Source organism: Rhopalosiphum maidis, chromosome 2 (assembly GCF_003676215.2).
Source record: "Rhopalosiphum maidis isolate BTI-1 chromosome 2, ASM367621v3, whole genome shotgun sequence".
Taxonomy (NCBI): Eukaryota; Metazoa; Arthropoda; class Insecta; order Hemiptera; family Aphididae; genus Rhopalosiphum; species Rhopalosiphum maidis.
Window position 1 is genome coordinate 2,668,603 of NC_040878.1, and position 18,391 is coordinate 2,686,993.

The window sequence follows — 18,391 nt, forward strand, 5'->3', positions numbered from 1 at the left end:
GATGTGCAGTAATATAGTAAATAATAATTATACATTATATTATATTAATGTTATGATGTTATAAAATACAAACAAAAATAATATCCTAAGCAGTCGACGGCATGACATCAGTGTATTCTCTTATAACACAAAACCTGACTGTGTAGTGGAGGTATTATACAAAAATGCCGGAGGAAAAAATGTCTGAAATCAAGAATGTCCGAGGTGAAAATGTCTGAAACCAAGAATATCCATAGTCCATAATAAAATTTTCCAAAATCTAAAAATTGAATGATCGTAATATAATAAAATGGGAACACCCTGTAACACATTAACGTAGTAATCTATGTCAAAAAAACACCCTGTGTTCTACTATGAGTGTGAATACCTATAGATATTTATACCTACCTAATTTTTAATTGACAACATTTAACAGTTCTTACGATAAGATTGTCGAAACAATTTTGTTACAACGTATTATGTAACATAGTTGTCTGTTTAAGTTCTGAATTTTCAGTTGAATTGCTTAAGCGTGTGCGCGTGTTATTTTATTTTATTAAATATATTGAAAATGGTTGAAACTATATTAAATCAAACAAAAAAAAATTGTGTTTAAATGGGTATGCATATACCATTCAACATAATATGCTGAAAACCAGAATTCATTGGCATTGTGTCAAACGCAATTTGTTAAATTGTTGTGCATCGCTAACTACAGATTTATTAAAAAATAATCCATTATTGGCTAAAAATCATTAACATTCAGCTGATTTCGACGAAATATCAATCGTGAAATGATTAGCAGAAAGGAAAGTAAGATTTATTACTTTAAAATTAACTTGATGTAATTATTATTTGAATAATATTTATAATTGTCGTTAAGAAGACTGTGCATTTGTTGTCTTCATTTTACACACGTACAAAATAGCAAATTTGCATTCACTGTGCTTATAAGTATCGGCAATCTTTCAATACATTAATTTAAAAATGCTCATATAAAAATTAAACCATTAAATCAAATATTGAAAAATCGCCAACGCTTAAGCACAGATAATGTTATTACCTAAAAGTTTAATAATAAGTCAATTTGCTATAATATCAAAACTAACAACACACTATTGAAACTATAGTGAATGAAAATTTTCTATGTCGTACGCGTTTAAGACGGAGATAAAAATTCATGGGTAGCGTTCTCTAAAATGAATTAAATGTAAAAAGTAATATTATACTAGAATAAAGCGACAATCACTGACAAAAATCTATCATCACTGTTTGCTGAAGGAATAGTTCAACTGAATATTGGTTGTAAATCTAGAATGTCTCCAGAACAATTAGTGGAATGGACACTACGGAATAAAAAAAATCTAATCACCCAATAGAACTCCAGCTGACCTTAATCAATTTAATTTAACAGGTATATAAATATGTTATACCTAGTGATGTAAATTTTCATAAATTTTTTTTTTGTGAACATTTTCAGAAACATAAAAATTTTATAATTTATCATATTAATTTCTTATCAAATAAATGTTTTGATACTATATAGTTATAGTTGTAGCTATAACTTTAGGTATAATAATTATATTATTATTATTCATATATTCATATAATTATATCTTAACTATGTACTTGTATTACCATTTATACCCATCTTAATATTATTTTGGTGTTATTATATTGAACATAATAATATAGTAAATTCAAAAAACAATTCATTAAATATATATTATATGTATATACCTATATCAATATATAGTATTTAACTCGATAATAAATGTACATTTTTCCTTTTATTAAAAATGTTGTATTTTTGCTTTAGTATAAATGTTGAGTGTATAATCGTTTTGCTACAATTATCGATTTTTTTTGTAATTTATTGTTTGAGTGACTTCAATAATTTTACCCAAATTATAATTTTTTTTTATTATAGTATTATTTTTATTATAAGTGTTTTGTTTGACTTTAACATTATACTTGTTACAATGTAAATAAAAATGAAACAGATATTTTATAAAGTATTTGAATATATCAAAAAATTAATTAAGTTAAGAAAAATACATTAAAACTCACATTTTAAAAATTTTCAAGCTTACATCTCTAGTTATACCTTATACTGTACTTACGTGTATTACAATTTACAAGTTTTTGATACTATGAGTATTGAACTAAAGTATAATTGCTATTTTTTGTGTTTTATAATATTACACATTGTATATGGTGTAAAATTAAAAATTTTAAATGATACATATTATAATATATGAAATTAATTTTATGCCATTTAGAGGAATGGAGCACCACTGGGGAACCAAACCATCAACGATTCTTACTATATGACAATAACAATGAATCGGATGAACGTATAATTATTTTTGCTACTGATGAATGCCTACGTTATCTTGCAGAAGTTGACGAATGGTACATGGATGGGAATTTCACTTGAGCTCCGATTTTTTTTTTAACAATTATATGTAATTCGCGTACAGGTCCGAAGCATTTTTATTACAGCTATGGGTGCTGCCCGCTAATTTGTGATGCTCCATCGGCTTCTTTCAGTAATGTGTGTTTTCTAAGCCTCTCGACGTGAATCATTCGGTCTTCAAACTTAACCGGAAGTGTTCAATATCCTTCGGGTCGAAAAATTAAATTTTCCCGAGTCACATTAAATACGTAAAAAGGTACTCATGTTTTATTATATTATACCTAACAGTCTCGTTCGTTTAGTAAGCGATCTACAGACTACAATGGATGATTAACGATTTATACATTGAAGAGTTGAACCATCTAGTCCTGGCCTAGCGCCGAGGCGGATGGCCCCTAATTCAATCGATAAAATAAGTCTAGTAATTATTAGTACTTACTAGGGCTTGGAAGTTGACCTTAAAAATAATAAAAAGTGCAAATGACATAAATATAACAAAAAATGTTCTTCAAAAATGACCTAAAAATATTACAAATATTTGTTTTAAATTAATAAAAATATATATATTATTTAAATTGTTCTCATTTTACAATAAAATTTTATATACTTACATTTATAAAAACTTACATATTACTCAAAATATGAAAAAAAACATTTCCTTAAAAATTTAATAAAAAATTTTGGACATTTCGAAAATATTACGAAGAAATAATAAAATGTAGGTATAATATTATTCATTACAACACGACAACGATGACTGTAATCGGTGAGATAAAATCGGATAGGTACTAGTCTTAGTCCGTGGTAATTTAAAAGTTTTAAGTAAGTTATCAGCATAATGGTCGACAAGAAACGATAAGTGAACTAATGTGAAATCAGTTATTTCCTAATATGTATATATATATAATAGAATTATTAATAATTAATAGGCAAAAATTAATATTTTTATTTTATATTATTATTAATATAAAAACTAAAAACTATGGAGTAAATTTACTACAGCTAAGTACCAAGGTACCAACTAAATTCAATATTTGTGAGGACAAGTAAAAACCTGGAATGTTAAACTCTGGAATTGAATACCTAGATTGTAGAAATCTGGACTGTAAAAACCTGGTTGGTAAAAACTGAAATTTAAAAATTTGAAATCCGTAAAAATATGGACTAGATAAAACTGGACCGTAAAAACACACATATATAATATAATGTATCTGTTTTAAGGGGGTATAAATAGGTCATAAATATTAATCATTCATGTTTTTTGGGATAAATAGTTTTTATTAAAATTCCTTACACTAACCTTAAAACTTTATTAATAATTATTATCATTATATAAATGTATGCTTTTGACCACGATTTGTATTTTTATTAGAATTGAGTTTTTTGTTTTAAATTTTTCCCTATATGTGAAACCATACTCACTGCTGGACGAGATACCATGTCGTAATAAAAGGAAGTCTTTTGATACAGTAATCAATTAGTTGTTTAATTCCATTTTTGGTTTTTAAATGTCTGACGGTGTTTACCTTATTTACCCACTGTGTAATGGATAAATATTTTTCTTAATTCGATTTTTTCTCTTTGGTCTTCTTCTGTATGGACATCGACATTTAACCATTTATAATAAACGCTTATTTTAATGATTTTAAGTGCTATAAGTCCCGAGCCCTGTTCATAATAAACATTTTTTCGAGATTAATTGAATATTAATCCTATTCAACATTAATTAATATATTCATCGTAAAAATGTTTAATTTATTTAAACCGTATAAATTATTGCTGACTAAAAAAATTGTTTTATATTAAACAATACAATATTAAAATATAGTAAACAAAAGCAATCGACTTTTATGGCCTTCATATAATCCACACAATTAATTTAAATCTTATATATATATAAAATAATTCTACCTTACTTGAAGTCTTTAATTAAAATTTAATAAAGATATTTACATTATAGGTATATTATAATATTATAATACAACGCACAAATATAATATAAGCCCTTTGCGGGACTACCATGTCTTATTCCCAGTTCCCGATGTTCTCTATATGATAATGATAATCATTCATAATCTTTTCTAAGTTCTTTATTCGGATAGTTGGACTACTCCTATAAGACACAGCCACACAGGTACTGATGTACACGGTCACGCTTTGTTGCAGACATGTCTTACACATCCAATCCTTTTGGTCTTTATTATTACCACTATCCGGTTGAATATATAACTTATTGAGGTCAATAGGTCATCAATAGTTTTGCGCCTTTTTATTCATTGATGCTCAACTGTATTATTAAAAAATTGGGGTTTATTTTTTAAATTTTATTCTTACTCATCGATTTTAAAATAAAATTAAAAAAATTAATATTATTTCTAGATTTAAAAATTAATTTAGTTCATGTTATAGGTTCCAAAAATTGTGAATGCAAACAGGACGGTTGACATTTACGAGACGGACCTGTTTCATATAGTCTATGAAAAACCGACATGTAATGAAAGTGAAAAATATAAATTGACTCTATCAGAGAAGGCAAATGGTGATTTCCGGGTAAATAATGAGGGATACTTACTGAGTGAATCAGGAAAAATTACACCAGGTCGATTTTGTTTGGAGCTATTTTCCGAATTAAATTATCAAATTTTAGCAGTTGTTTGTTCTCCAGAACAATTGGCAGTCCAACAAGATGGCACAAATATATTTTATACGATCGGCATGATGCTGTCACTACCATTTTTGCTTATAACGTTCCTAGTTTATGCGCTTATCAGAGACTTACGAAATTTGCATGGAAAATCATTAATGTGTCATGTAGCAACGCTATTGGTGGCCTACAGCAGTCTAGTAGTTGATCGATTCGTAGGTGGTATTGTTGGTACATGGTGTATTTGTCAAGGTAAGTAAATATATAAATATTTACTTTACGTTTTGTTTATGTAATGGAAGTAACAAATATCAACATGTTTAACTTATCATATAAGTACCTAGTACCTACTTAAGTATAATCAGTAAATGTATTAAATAATGTATTCATTAAAATAATTTTAAACAACACGTTATGCGATTTATACGTCATGTTTTACTATTGGCCAACACTAAACTTCTATTTTATATAATAATAAAACTGTCCTAAACCTAGTAAATACATACCTATAATACAATTATACATTATACTCTATTATAGTAACACTCAAATACGCAATAATAGCTTTAACTTTGGCAGTGGCGTAACTGCGGGATGGCAAGGCACGGCAATACCCCGGGACCCTAGACTTGAAAAGCCTCGGAGGGGCCCTCGACCCTCGTCAATACAATCTTTATTATAAAAAATGATAAACAAACATTCGAATTTTATTTTAAAATTTAAAATTCATGATACAGCAGGTACTGTTATTGAGACAGAAAAAAGTGCAACACAGCCAAAACATACCTATCATATTATTATAACAGATATAATATTATTATAATATTAGAAAACAAACGATGTTTATATTAATATTGCGGTGGATATTGTTAGGTCGCCATATTAATATAAACATCGTCTGTTTTCCGGTTTGTCCATCTATATTCTACACGCTATTTCACATTTGATTTTCGAATCGTCCGGACAACTGGCATAAAACAAGTAAGTTTAACTTTTAAGTTGTAATTATTGTTTTTACAAGGGTATAATGGGACAAGAGTAATGAATGGCGCATATGGCGGAGTTCAACCCCTTATCAGACAAGTACAACCCAATGCACTTTATGTTTATTGTGCACACAATTTAAATTTAAAAATTAATGACGCCACAAAATAATCGATTGAAGTTGAATCATGTTTTACTACTTTAGAGGACATTTACACATTTTTTGGAAGTAACATTAACAGATGGGATTTACTATCAAAATTTACTGGGGAATCTACCATCACTCTGAAAAAATTAAGTCCTACTTGTTGGACAGGTCAATGATATATGTCACTGTTAGCTATTAAACTGAAATATTTTGTAATAATGAAAGCATTAACTGAAGTCGCAAATCCAAACCTATTTTTTCACATTTTTGAGATTTGAGAATTTAGGTAATTTATTAATATTAATATATCAACATTGAACATCGCATATATAATTCGTAAATGTAGTCCTAGCATCCAGTATTGGTTACCTATATCGTATAGCAGGGGTGGAAAATTGCGGCTCGCGGCTTTATTTACAAAAACCAAAATTTTAATTTTTTTTGCATACATTTATAAAAAAAAAAGTTTATTATTATTATTATTATTATTATTTTATTATTTCATATTTCGTAATTTGATATGTTTATCGGATGTTAGCTATCTTTATTATTTTTGTAGTATAAAAGTACAGATTAGATAATTTGGCTCTTGATATAATTGCATTAATATAAGTGGCTCGCGTACATAGTCATGTTGCCCACCCCTGCTATATAGTATATATATATTTTGAAGTTTTGTAAAAAAATTTTAAAGATTTATTATTAATTTTAGTATAAACATTAGTAAGTAGGTACTGGTAAAGTGGGAAACAACTCGTTTATATCAACAAATATTTATTAAATAGGGAAGAGATGATTCACACTACGCCTTAAGTATTAAAGCAAATCTTAAAAATTTAAGTATAATATAATCTTTAAGTATATTTAAAAATCTTAAAAATTTAAATTTAAATAAATTTACTAAGGAAAAACAGGTGTGAGCATACTTGATAAATCATTCTGTATATAAACTATTAATTAAAATAATGTGGTTTTCTTTGTTTCAGCGTATGCCATTCAATTCTCGTTATTGGCAAGTTTTTTCTGGCTTAATGTTATATGTTTTGATATATGGAGGACTTTCAGGTAAATAAAATATTGTATATTGAGTGGTAGGTACTGCCATACTGTTCTACAATCCTCCAGACTACAGCCAAGAAATAATCTTATCTCTGTTTGTATTTTTGAGTTTTTTAAATTTTATAGGTATTTAAATTATGTTAAGTAGACAAATAATAATAATAATATACTTCTATAATTTAATATTATATATTAACGAGTTGGGTGGCTATTATACGCCTCTACTATATTATATAATTATCTATATTATTTCTACTATCGTCTATATTATCATTATTATTTATGTAGCCATCAATAAGTGCAGGTCCTTTTCGTTTTCTCTCGACTGTGGTACAAATGTACAACATTATAGTTTGATATATTGGTAAGTAGTAAATATAAAATTCATTATTATATTGTATTTAATAAACTACTGGTTAAATGGATGTCAGTCAATTATGCATAATGCGTATATTATTATTGTGTCATTACCCACATAGCAATTTGAAAATATTAATATTTTCAAAATATTTGAGTAAGGTTTTTTGTAAAACATTTAATTGAAAATCTTGTTGAGTTATCTTCAAAGTATTTGATCACCATATATTTGAAATAAAATGTAACTAAAACATTTTGTATATATTGTGTATCAAATATTATATTTTAATTTTTCCTAAAATATCTTCAAAATATTTGCGAACTACTATAGTTTTGAAAATTTCCTCCGTCGGCCCAAGTGCTGCGCCACCCGTACTCAAGGCCGTAACTGGTGGAAGGGTCAAGGAGTCCAGATCCTCACTTGAAATTTTTTTCAGTTACCCGTAGGGAACTGCTTTCCAATGGCGGTATGTTCGAAAATTTCGTCTCTTTTCCGGCGTTGTTCCCGTTTAATTTGTGTGTCGTTAGAAGCTCCCCTTCCCTCCGTGGTATTTTAAATTGTCTTTTTTTTTTTAAATGCGATTTAAGGTATTGTCACATGCAAATAAAACAACTGCGAAATTGTTAGCAATACTGAAACGACTTAAGTGCATGAAATTCGAATCAGTTTCCTAGCTCATACTGTAGTCGATAGGTGAGAGGCATAGATTTATATGAACAGGTAAGGCAGGTTCAAAAGCAACTTGGGAAGTACGGCGGTAGCGCATTAAAATACCCAGCCGCCCAAACTTTTGGCATTTTTTTACAAAATATTTTTCATATACGTTTAAATTTACTTTTGTATATTAGTTTTAAATTTAAATATTTTAGAAATATTATGTCTCAAATATTTTGAAAATGTAAAATCCAAACATTGTAGAAGTATTTTGCTACAATATTGTGAAAACGTTTTTTCTCCTGCCAAAAAATGTTTTCTATACATTTTCACACTATTTTAAAATATTGTGATAAGCAAAATAAAATATTTTTATTTTATTTATTTTATTTTTATATATTTTAAAAATATTTTGAAAATGTTATTTTGGCATGTGGGTACTGGTTAGATGCTATCTAAATTTAAAACTCAAAAGGTTGTAAATTAACAAATTGTAAACATGTTCAATAAAATTGTATACTGACACTGAGTGTATATACCATTACAAGGTAAAAATATGTACGTATATTATTAAATATATATCATTCCCGCGCATAACCCGTTCCTCAATGCTCAAGGGCACTTATACTGCATTATAATACACATATAGATATTGTTAAAAAAAAATTAATTAACACAAAATGTAATGTAGTTGTATTGTAAACAATCCTGTTTATTAAAATTTTAATTGACTCATGGCAACCCATTTACAATAAAAGTCATATTTTAGTTTGAATGTAATAGAGATAACACTCAAATTTAAAGTATTTATGAATTAGAATTAAAATAAAAACATTTTATATTAAAATAAAATGTTTTTAATTTTTTGACAAATTTAATCCGTATTAACAATCTTCAAAAAAAAAAAAATTCTATAATAATGTACTAAATGCAATATTAATTAAGAATAGACATTTAAATTTACTACAAGAAACAATGTTTAAATTATAAATAGTAAAATAATTAAATAAATAAGTAAATTAATTTATGTATTTAATTTTTAGTGGATTTAGACCATTAAGAGGAAATATAAGAGAGCACGAAGCGAAAAAGTTTATTATCTATTCCATTTATGCGTGGGGATGTACCTCATTTATTTCAATAATTACATTTGGTATGGAGAATTTGTTATTTTTACCTACTGATGCGATTCGTCCAGGATTTGGAATTAAGAGTTGTTGGTTTGGTTGTAAGTATTTTTATAAAAGTTGTTTATATTTAAAATAAGTTTAATTCATTGCAAAAGATATTAATTGAAGTCATAATGTTTGAAAAATTACTATATATATATATATTAATTACTATTTAAATGATTTAACATTTTAACAAAATAATTTATATGTATTCATTTATTAAATCGATAAGAGTGAAAATTAGATGTGTTATTGATGCTATGATTAAAATAATAAATTAGAAGGTAAATAAATATCATTATTGCTGTATGACGTTCGATAAGGCATTTTTTAACGCAAAAAGTTTAAAGGATTAAAGAGGACACCACACATGTGCTTTTTAAAGCGTGAGATATAGGTAATTTGAATGCAATTTAGGTTTTAAAATTTAAAAGTTTAGTTTTAAATACTTATTATTATTTACTAATTTAAAGTAACTTACATATTGTCTCATAGTATTAGTACCTTATATTAGTTGCGTTATTACAATATTAAAAGTAAAAATTGGTATATACGTCATACGTTTTGAATACATTTTTTTGTACTAGTGATCATCAAAAATAATTGTACAGTAAAAATCTCCTTTTAATGAAAGATTATTGCCCGAGTAATTCTTGCCCACGCAAAACGGTTTTTGTCAAAGAATTTAAGGACGTGAGATGTCCCTCAAGTGTTAATAGTTAGTAGATGAAAACAAAACATTATTAAATATCCTTGTTTTAAATATAACATAGCTAATTTTTTCCACATTTTAAATGTTTTTTTTTTTTTGTAATTATTTATATAGTCTACATTAATATTTAAATTCTAAAATTTAAGGTAAGAGCATTATCTAGAAAATGATATATTATGCTTTTATTGATATTTATGGTTTAAAAAATTGGTTATAGCTATGTAAAATACTATAACTTTAAAATGTTCATAACTCATTTTAAAATCATAGTATCAATAAAAGCATATAACATTTTCTAGATAATATTCTTACCTTTAAATTTGATAATAGATAAATTTACTTTAATATTAAAGTTAATATCACAAAATGTGTTTTGCTAAACGTACATTTTCTATGATGTACGTTAGTAAGATAGAGACAACACATGCGTATATAACGTCTTCTTAAGAAATTCATACGTACTTTTTTTAACATATACTAAAATAAAATAAAAACTAGTAAAGGGAATACGTTTATGGAATTAGGACTTGATTATAACAATTATACAGAATTATAAAATTTTAATAAAAGAAATATTTAGGCGTATCATGTTATTGAATTTTTTATAAATTTATATTTTAGCTAAGTTAGCCATGCTGATATATTTTTATGGTCCTATGGGTATTCTATTATTTAGTAATCTATTGATGTTTATTCACACGGCAATAGTTATTTTCAAACATATGAGAGTTGCTAAAGTACTTAGAGGATCTGAAAGCCAAAAAAATGTGGACCATGAAAAACAAAGGTAAGTACAGAGAATTTTATCACTATTATTAAGAATAGGATTGTCCTATAACATTTGTTGTTATATTTAATAAATATAAAAATTATAATATTCACATAAAATTATTAAGTAAAGAATTTAATAAAACTTTATAAAAACTAATTTAGTAAATTTAGGGGCGTACCCAAAAGGGGGAGGGGTCGGATCCAGACCCCCTCATTGAAATTTCTACATTTACATTTTACACAATTGTTTAATAGTAAATAGTATAATAAGAGTAGGTTTACAGTATATTTTAATTTCCCATTACCTTCAATATTATACAAAGCTTATAGATTATAAATTATAAATTATAATTAGAGAACAGATAAAATAAAAATTTTGGACCCCCCCATAAAAAATTCCTGGGTACGACTCTGAGTAAATTGAGCGAGCTATACATGAAATCAGAAACATTTTGTTTTTCAGATTCATATTGCATTTGAAATTACTCATCGTCATGGGTGTTAATTGGTTATCAAAAATGCCAGAAATTACAGCAGTGGCAACAGATTCAAATGGTTCTGAATTTGTGTGGTATGTCACAAACATTGTAGATTCTCTGCAAGGAGTGTTAATTTTTTTAATTTTTGTATGTAAAAAACGTGTATTAAATTTATTACGTAAAAAACTTTGTCCTCGATTCCAACTTTTTAAGACATCTACTAGTGTATCTACTAGAACTACTCAACTAGAACTAGCTCCAATGTAAAAAAAATAAAAATCCAGTTGAAATATCCACTTGGAATATAAGCAATTCAATTAATAATCAATTACACGATTTTAAGTTTAATTATTGGGTAATCAAAATAAATTATTTTTAATTACATTTCTTTACACTGAACTTTAAATTTTTTTGTAATTTAAAATTTTGCTTTTGACCACGATTTGACGTTATAGGGAAACTTTACTTTTAGGTTTTAACTTAATATGTTAAAATCGAATTCATTGATAAAGCATTTTATAGGAAAAATTAATTTAAATGTTGGTAAAAATGGTTAATCCATTTTCCTCTTGATATATTTTTTGACCAAAATTATATTAATTTCCCTCCAAATATTAAAATATTTATATACCAACAAAACTTGGAAAGAAAATTAAAAATAGTAAAATAATTCTGCACCCCTCTAATATTTTTTTTCTTTACATTAATATTTATCTGTTGCTGAAATGTTCTATAATTATATATATATAAACAAAATAGAATTGTTTTAACAATAACATCTAAGCAATATATTAATTGTGTGGTTTAATAAACATTTTAATTTAATCAATTTAGACGAAATTAGATATGGGAACAAAGAATAATAATTAATAACAATGATATAGTTAATTCTTCGTAATATATATACATGTCATTTATGGGTAAGTACTTGAAACGTTTTAAGTATATTTTTTTATTTTTCACATAATGAAAGGGCCTAAGGCCGCTTTCTACTGTAAAAGCATGATTAACAACTATATGATTTTGATAAAATACGCTTGTATGTAAAATTTATTTGTGCAAATGGTTTGTTAAAAAGGTATTGTTTTTGTGCTTTTTGGTTATATTTTGCGCTAATGAGCTACAGCCTTTTTGAATGTATCCCGAAAAATATTAAATCCATACCCTCTTAAAAAGTTAAAACGGATACATTATAATATAAATGTGTTTATGGTCCAAAGTTTTACGGTCCAGTTTTGTCCAGTCCAGATTTTTACGGATTTGAAATTTTTAAATTCCATTTTTTTACAGTCCACGTATTAAATTCCAATTTGGAGTATAACAATCCAGGTATTTATGCATCCCTGCAAATATTGGATTTATAATTGAGACTCGTTTGCGCACATACCAGTAGATTTTATAAAATTGTGAACAACGGAAACCTGTTAGTAGGTACAGTTTTGGGTGTACAGAGTGTATTAAGGTATAACGATTATTTTCAATCGTGGTATTTCATAAATTTACACTATAATGAACTTATCAATGCAGTTAATAAGAAAAAACTTAAGTGTAAAAATATTTAAAAGAATATTCAAAAAATGATTCTGAAATTGGAATGTGACTTAAATATTTTTTCGATTTACCTTATTTAGAACCTAATGATGTTCTAGACGCATTTATTCAAATAATTTCAATAGCTCCATGTAACATAAATATAGATTTATTATATACTATATATTGAAAAATTATATTGACGTTGATGCTGATTTTGACCCAGAATTATAGGCTAGTGAAAAATCTGAAAATTATAACATATTATAACACAGGTTATGTACACCCTATACGTGGGTAAATCTCTTTGAAAAAAGATTTCTATTGTGCGCAAAGGATTTGTAAAAAAGGTAAATTTGCGCAAACGAGTTGTAGCCGGATTTATTTGATACCTACTTAGCTGTAGTAAGCGGTCACTTTGTACGGTCCATTGTTTAAATTTCAAAACGCGGACACTTTGTACTATTATATGCATAAAGTACATATTAATGTATACCTATAGTAATATACCTAAATGTTATGTGTATATAATGTAAATTATTAAAATGTAAAAATTAAATATAAAAAAGTAAATTTATTAAAAACGTTATAAAATATAGTATATTACTATTAGTCAAAATAATCAGTTTAAATCAATTAAAAATGCGTACAATATAAATATAAATAACGAATTGTATCAAAATAAAATTCTGTCAAAAACGAGAAATAATGTTAAAACTGATATGTATAAGTATAATATTATATGGAATTTAAAAATTCAAAATTATTTCCTTGTTTTGATGCTGGTTACATAAATGTTAATAGTTTATTATTTTCACCAGAATTAGATTTTTGCTTCTTATGTAGCCTATTGACACATTCGTCCAGTTGTATTTTCCCGCAAAACTGTCCAAAAACTCGGAGAATGTGTAAGATACTCGTACTTAGATTTACCAAATAATATTTAAAATTAATAACAATTTTAATAAAATTGTATTTAATAATATATACATATGTTTATACTTTATGTATATAATAGTACAAAGTGTCCGCGTTCTGCAATGTACTTTTTTACCCGACCGTACAAAGTGACCTAGAACCGTTGTCAATTTACTCCATAACTTTTACTTTTTAGTTATATTAATAATAATATAAAATAAAAAAAAATAAAAATATTAGGTGGATGCAGAATTATTTTAATATTTTTAATTTTCTTTCAAATTTTTGATGGTCTATAAATATATTAATATTTGGAAGGAAATGAATATAATTTTAGTTCCAAACATAATATATTAAGAGGAAAATGCATTAACTTGCAGTTTAAAGTTAAAAATGTCCAGTACTTTTCAATACAACTATAAAAATAAAAAAAATACAGACAAACTAAAATTTTTACAACAAATAATAAAAACAAAAAAAATCTATAGAAGCACTGTTTTTTTCTTCATGCACATTATGAAGTTTAAATTCGCACAAAATTAGATATTTAAACGAATAGTAACAATTTTAGTTATTTTTTTGTAATATAAAATATTAGTCATGGACAGGGGCGTCATTTAGGGGGGGGGTGCAGGTGTACATTTGCACCAACATTTTTTAAAAACGCCTTCTTTGGACTGCCAACAATAAATATAATCGCCGATATACCTAAGTATTATATATTAATAAAGTTTATTTATTTTATATTTTTTCAATATTTAAGAGGACGCCATACCCGCATGTGTTGTCTCTGTCTTACTAACGTACATCATAACTAATTTTCGTTCAGCAGAATACATTTCGTGATGTTAGCTTTAATATTAGAGTAAATTTACCTATTATCAAATTTAAAGGTAAGAATATTATCTAGACAATGACATATGATTTTATTGATATTATCATTTTAAAGTGAGTTATGAACGTTTTAAAGTTGTAATATTTCACATGTAGCTGTAACTCACTTTAAAATAATAATATCATTAAACGCATATGTCATTGTCTAGATCTCTGACCTTTAAATTTGATAATAGGTAAATTTACTCTAATACTAAAGCTAACATCACAAAATGTATTCTGCTGAACGAACATTTGTTACGATGTACGTTAGTACGATAGAGACAACACATACGGGTATGGCGTCCTCTTAAAAAAAAAAAAAATTTACTTTAGGTACTAATGTGTTTTATTTCCAAAAACGATCAGTGTGGTTATGTGGTTATATCATAGACATAAAATATAAAATAATAATAATATAAATAATATTTTATGTATTTTTTTCTATTCTCTACCATGATATTACCAACTGATTTAATACATAATATATCTGCTGGTATAGATCAAGGTTTATAGATTATACAGGTTGCCTCATACCGATATTTCGATAAAAGTGGGAGTGGGGAAAATTGTGCCGTGACGTCACCCGTCGTACAAAATTGTTTGCTTGCTATAGCACGTATAGTGTTAACGCGCTTTTTTGCTGGCTTGTTTACACCGTGGTGTGATTTTTTATGCTCCTAGTATGCAAAATAAAAAATGTTATTATTGAGATTTTGTGGTTTTTTTATAATAAATAAGTTTGTTTTAATGGCAACCCCGAAATATGAAGGCGGTTAATGTTGTGCCTTGTGCAGTTGCCGTATGCAATAACGCCAATAACTATTTACTATCCAGGGCCCAGGCAAAGCCAAAAATACTGGTAGAACCGATTTTTCTTTTCACAGGTGTGATGTACATTTATAACTATACAAGGTGTATCATGAAGTTATGATAAGTTTTTGTACAAAAAATAAATAATTCAAAATCGCTAATTTATGATCATATTAAAAAAAATAGTTGTAACTTTTACAGTATTTAATTTGAGTACTCCGTTTGTGACCTATGAATGTATAAATATTCGTTCAACTTTCCGCTTCAGTGCAATTTTTAAAACCAAAAGTAAAAACCAGTAGGCAGTAGTCAAAACGAAATTTTTATTTGGAGTTAAGAGGACTCAACACTCGCAAGTGTTGCTCCGTCTTATAAGTGCGTAACAGCAAATTTACGCTCAGCAGATCACGTTTAGCTCCGTCAGTTTAAAAATTAGAGTTTATTAAACTTGATGGTGAGAACATTATCTGTATTCGTATGTTGGCTTTTTACAATAGATACATTTTTTAGCAAGTTATGCAAATAAATATAACGTAAATTAAAAATACTCATAACTTACTTAAAAACTGATTTCCAACAAATTACTCAAAAAAGAAGAGCAAAACCCTAACTTTAAATCACAAGCTTGAAAAACTTAAAAAACTGATGACCTAATTGTAGCCATTTATAATTATTAACATTATACTTTTGTACAATAATATATTATACCCTTAACTATATTTGTACACTTAATTTTATAATTTGCAAAAAAAAATATATAGTACTTATAGTAATATACTAATATATAGTACTATATTTTGGTACATAGTATAAGAAAGTGTAAGGTGTAATATTAACAATTTAAGGTGACCATGAAATGTTGTTAAAAAAATATTTCTATTTTTGAATAAATTTAGTAAAATTCTTAAATCAACTAGAACTTATGGTTATATTGGTTAATTTCACCTCACAGAAAATATGCATATCTTTCATTAATGATAAATAAGGAATATTACGATTAGTTTTGTACAAAAATGGTGCAGTCGGATTTCAGGGCTGATTATTATTATTATTGCTACTTACAAATTGACGAAGATTTCGAGGTTATAACAATAAATGCATAACTCTTATTCATTCAAATAAGTGTTAGGCCTTTGCTATACAAGTATACGACGCCGACATAGTAATATATCGTATTAATATAGTGAAAAAACTACTAAAAAATACAAAAGAACGAAAAATAATACAGATCGCCATGCAAAACAATGCGCTGCCTTAAAATGTGTACGACGGGTGACGTCACAGTCACGAAAGGCGCTGCGGAGATTTTTCAATGTTTACATAACTATAAGGCAACCTGTATAATCTATACACTCTGGGTATAGACTCCCATCAAAAGGGAAAAAATTGTCTAAAAATAACAATCATAGAATATTATTTGTTTACATTTTTAACCTTGTCACAATGTTACTTACTTCTTACCACCAATTTAAGTACATCGAGAGTATGATTGATCTAGTCGTGATCGAGAAAGAAGTGAAATTCTTAATAAAATATATATTATAATAATAATAATATTTGCTTAATATTTAATGTTATACAACCCGACAACCGCCAAATGTCAGTATTTTAGTTTGTTTAGTTTATTATTGCTTTATGATAATAGATGTTTTTATTTTATTAATGTTTTGTGTAACTAAATGGTTTGTTATTAAATAAAAATTAGAAGTGAAAAAATTTAGAAATATAAATTAAATATATTGTGCCATTTTGAACAAGGGAACCCATAAAACAAATTTCAGGCTTAGCTATATTATTTATTTTGAGTGTGCAGGGAGAAAAAATGTATAGGTTAGGGTCGGCTAAGTACTATTAAGGTGCTTTATACCCATAAATTTACTTACCAAACACCATTGGTATCCACAATATAATATAAATTCATTAAAAGTATCTACACATAGTTCTTCAAAAATAGTAATAATATTGTGATGTTTTCATACTAATATAGGTGACATATTAAATAAATTTTACATAACTTTTTCCGTTGTTTTTGTCACCACTTAACCCCCCCCCCCCATATTCACAAAAAAAAATGTCCATGTTATCTGGTAATGATTTGAATGGTCTACAAAAATGTTGGCACCAACAATAAAAAAAGTTGAAATGACGCCCCTGATCATGGGTATTTTGAAACTTTTAATATATTATATTATTATAGGTATTTTATACACATAATAACACTTTCAAATGGAATCTTCTCGAGAACAATTAATTCAATCTACTGTATTAAACTAATAATAAAATAAGTTACTTTAATATAAATATATATTATAACATAGGCTGACAGGATGTCTACATTCAAATTCGTTTTTTGTATGCAATGTTTTATCATTGAATTCAATTTTAACATAAGTTAAAGCCTAAAAGTACAGTTTCTCTGTAGCTTCAAACAGTGGAATAGTGAAGTTATGACATCTAGACACTTAATATGTCCAGATTGGTAGTTGACACCAAATGCTGCAGAAAAACTGTACCTCAAGTCTAAAGAATTAAATGATCCTAATATTTCTTTTTACAATACACTAACAAAATTACAGTGTTGTATTTTAACATATAGCCTATAGGCTTAAGTAAGAATATACATTTTTGAAGTTAAAAATTACAGTTAATAGTATATTTATTTAAATACTTACAACAATGGTTTGAAAGAAAAATGCAGTTATGTACATTATTACAAAGGATATAATATGTACTAGAAATATTATTTAATAAATTATTTGACACAGCTAATTTAGTAAATGAAAACCAAAATAATTGTTTCTACAATTATGTATAATAGAACTATAGCAAATTAATTGTAACAAAATGTGCAAATAACATAAAAATACATTTTTAAAGG

At 26.6% G+C, this 18,391-nt stretch overlaps 1 protein-coding gene across 1 annotated transcript; it reads left to right on the top strand.

Moving 5' to 3' along the window:
* The first annotated feature begins 4,566 nt into the window (after positions 1–4,566).
* Positions 4,567–11,646, top strand: LOC113555131 (G-protein coupled receptor Mth2-like). The gene is made up of 6 exons (XM_026959468.1): positions 4,567–4,614; positions 4,808–5,294; positions 7,161–7,239; positions 9,289–9,473; positions 10,751–10,916; positions 11,364–11,646. The coding sequence occupies exons 1-6, from the start codon at positions 4,567–4,569 to the stop codon at positions 11,644–11,646; spliced, it is 1,248 nt and encodes a 415-aa protein (XP_026815269.1).
* The last annotated feature ends 6,745 nt before the right edge of the window (positions 11,647–18,391 follow it).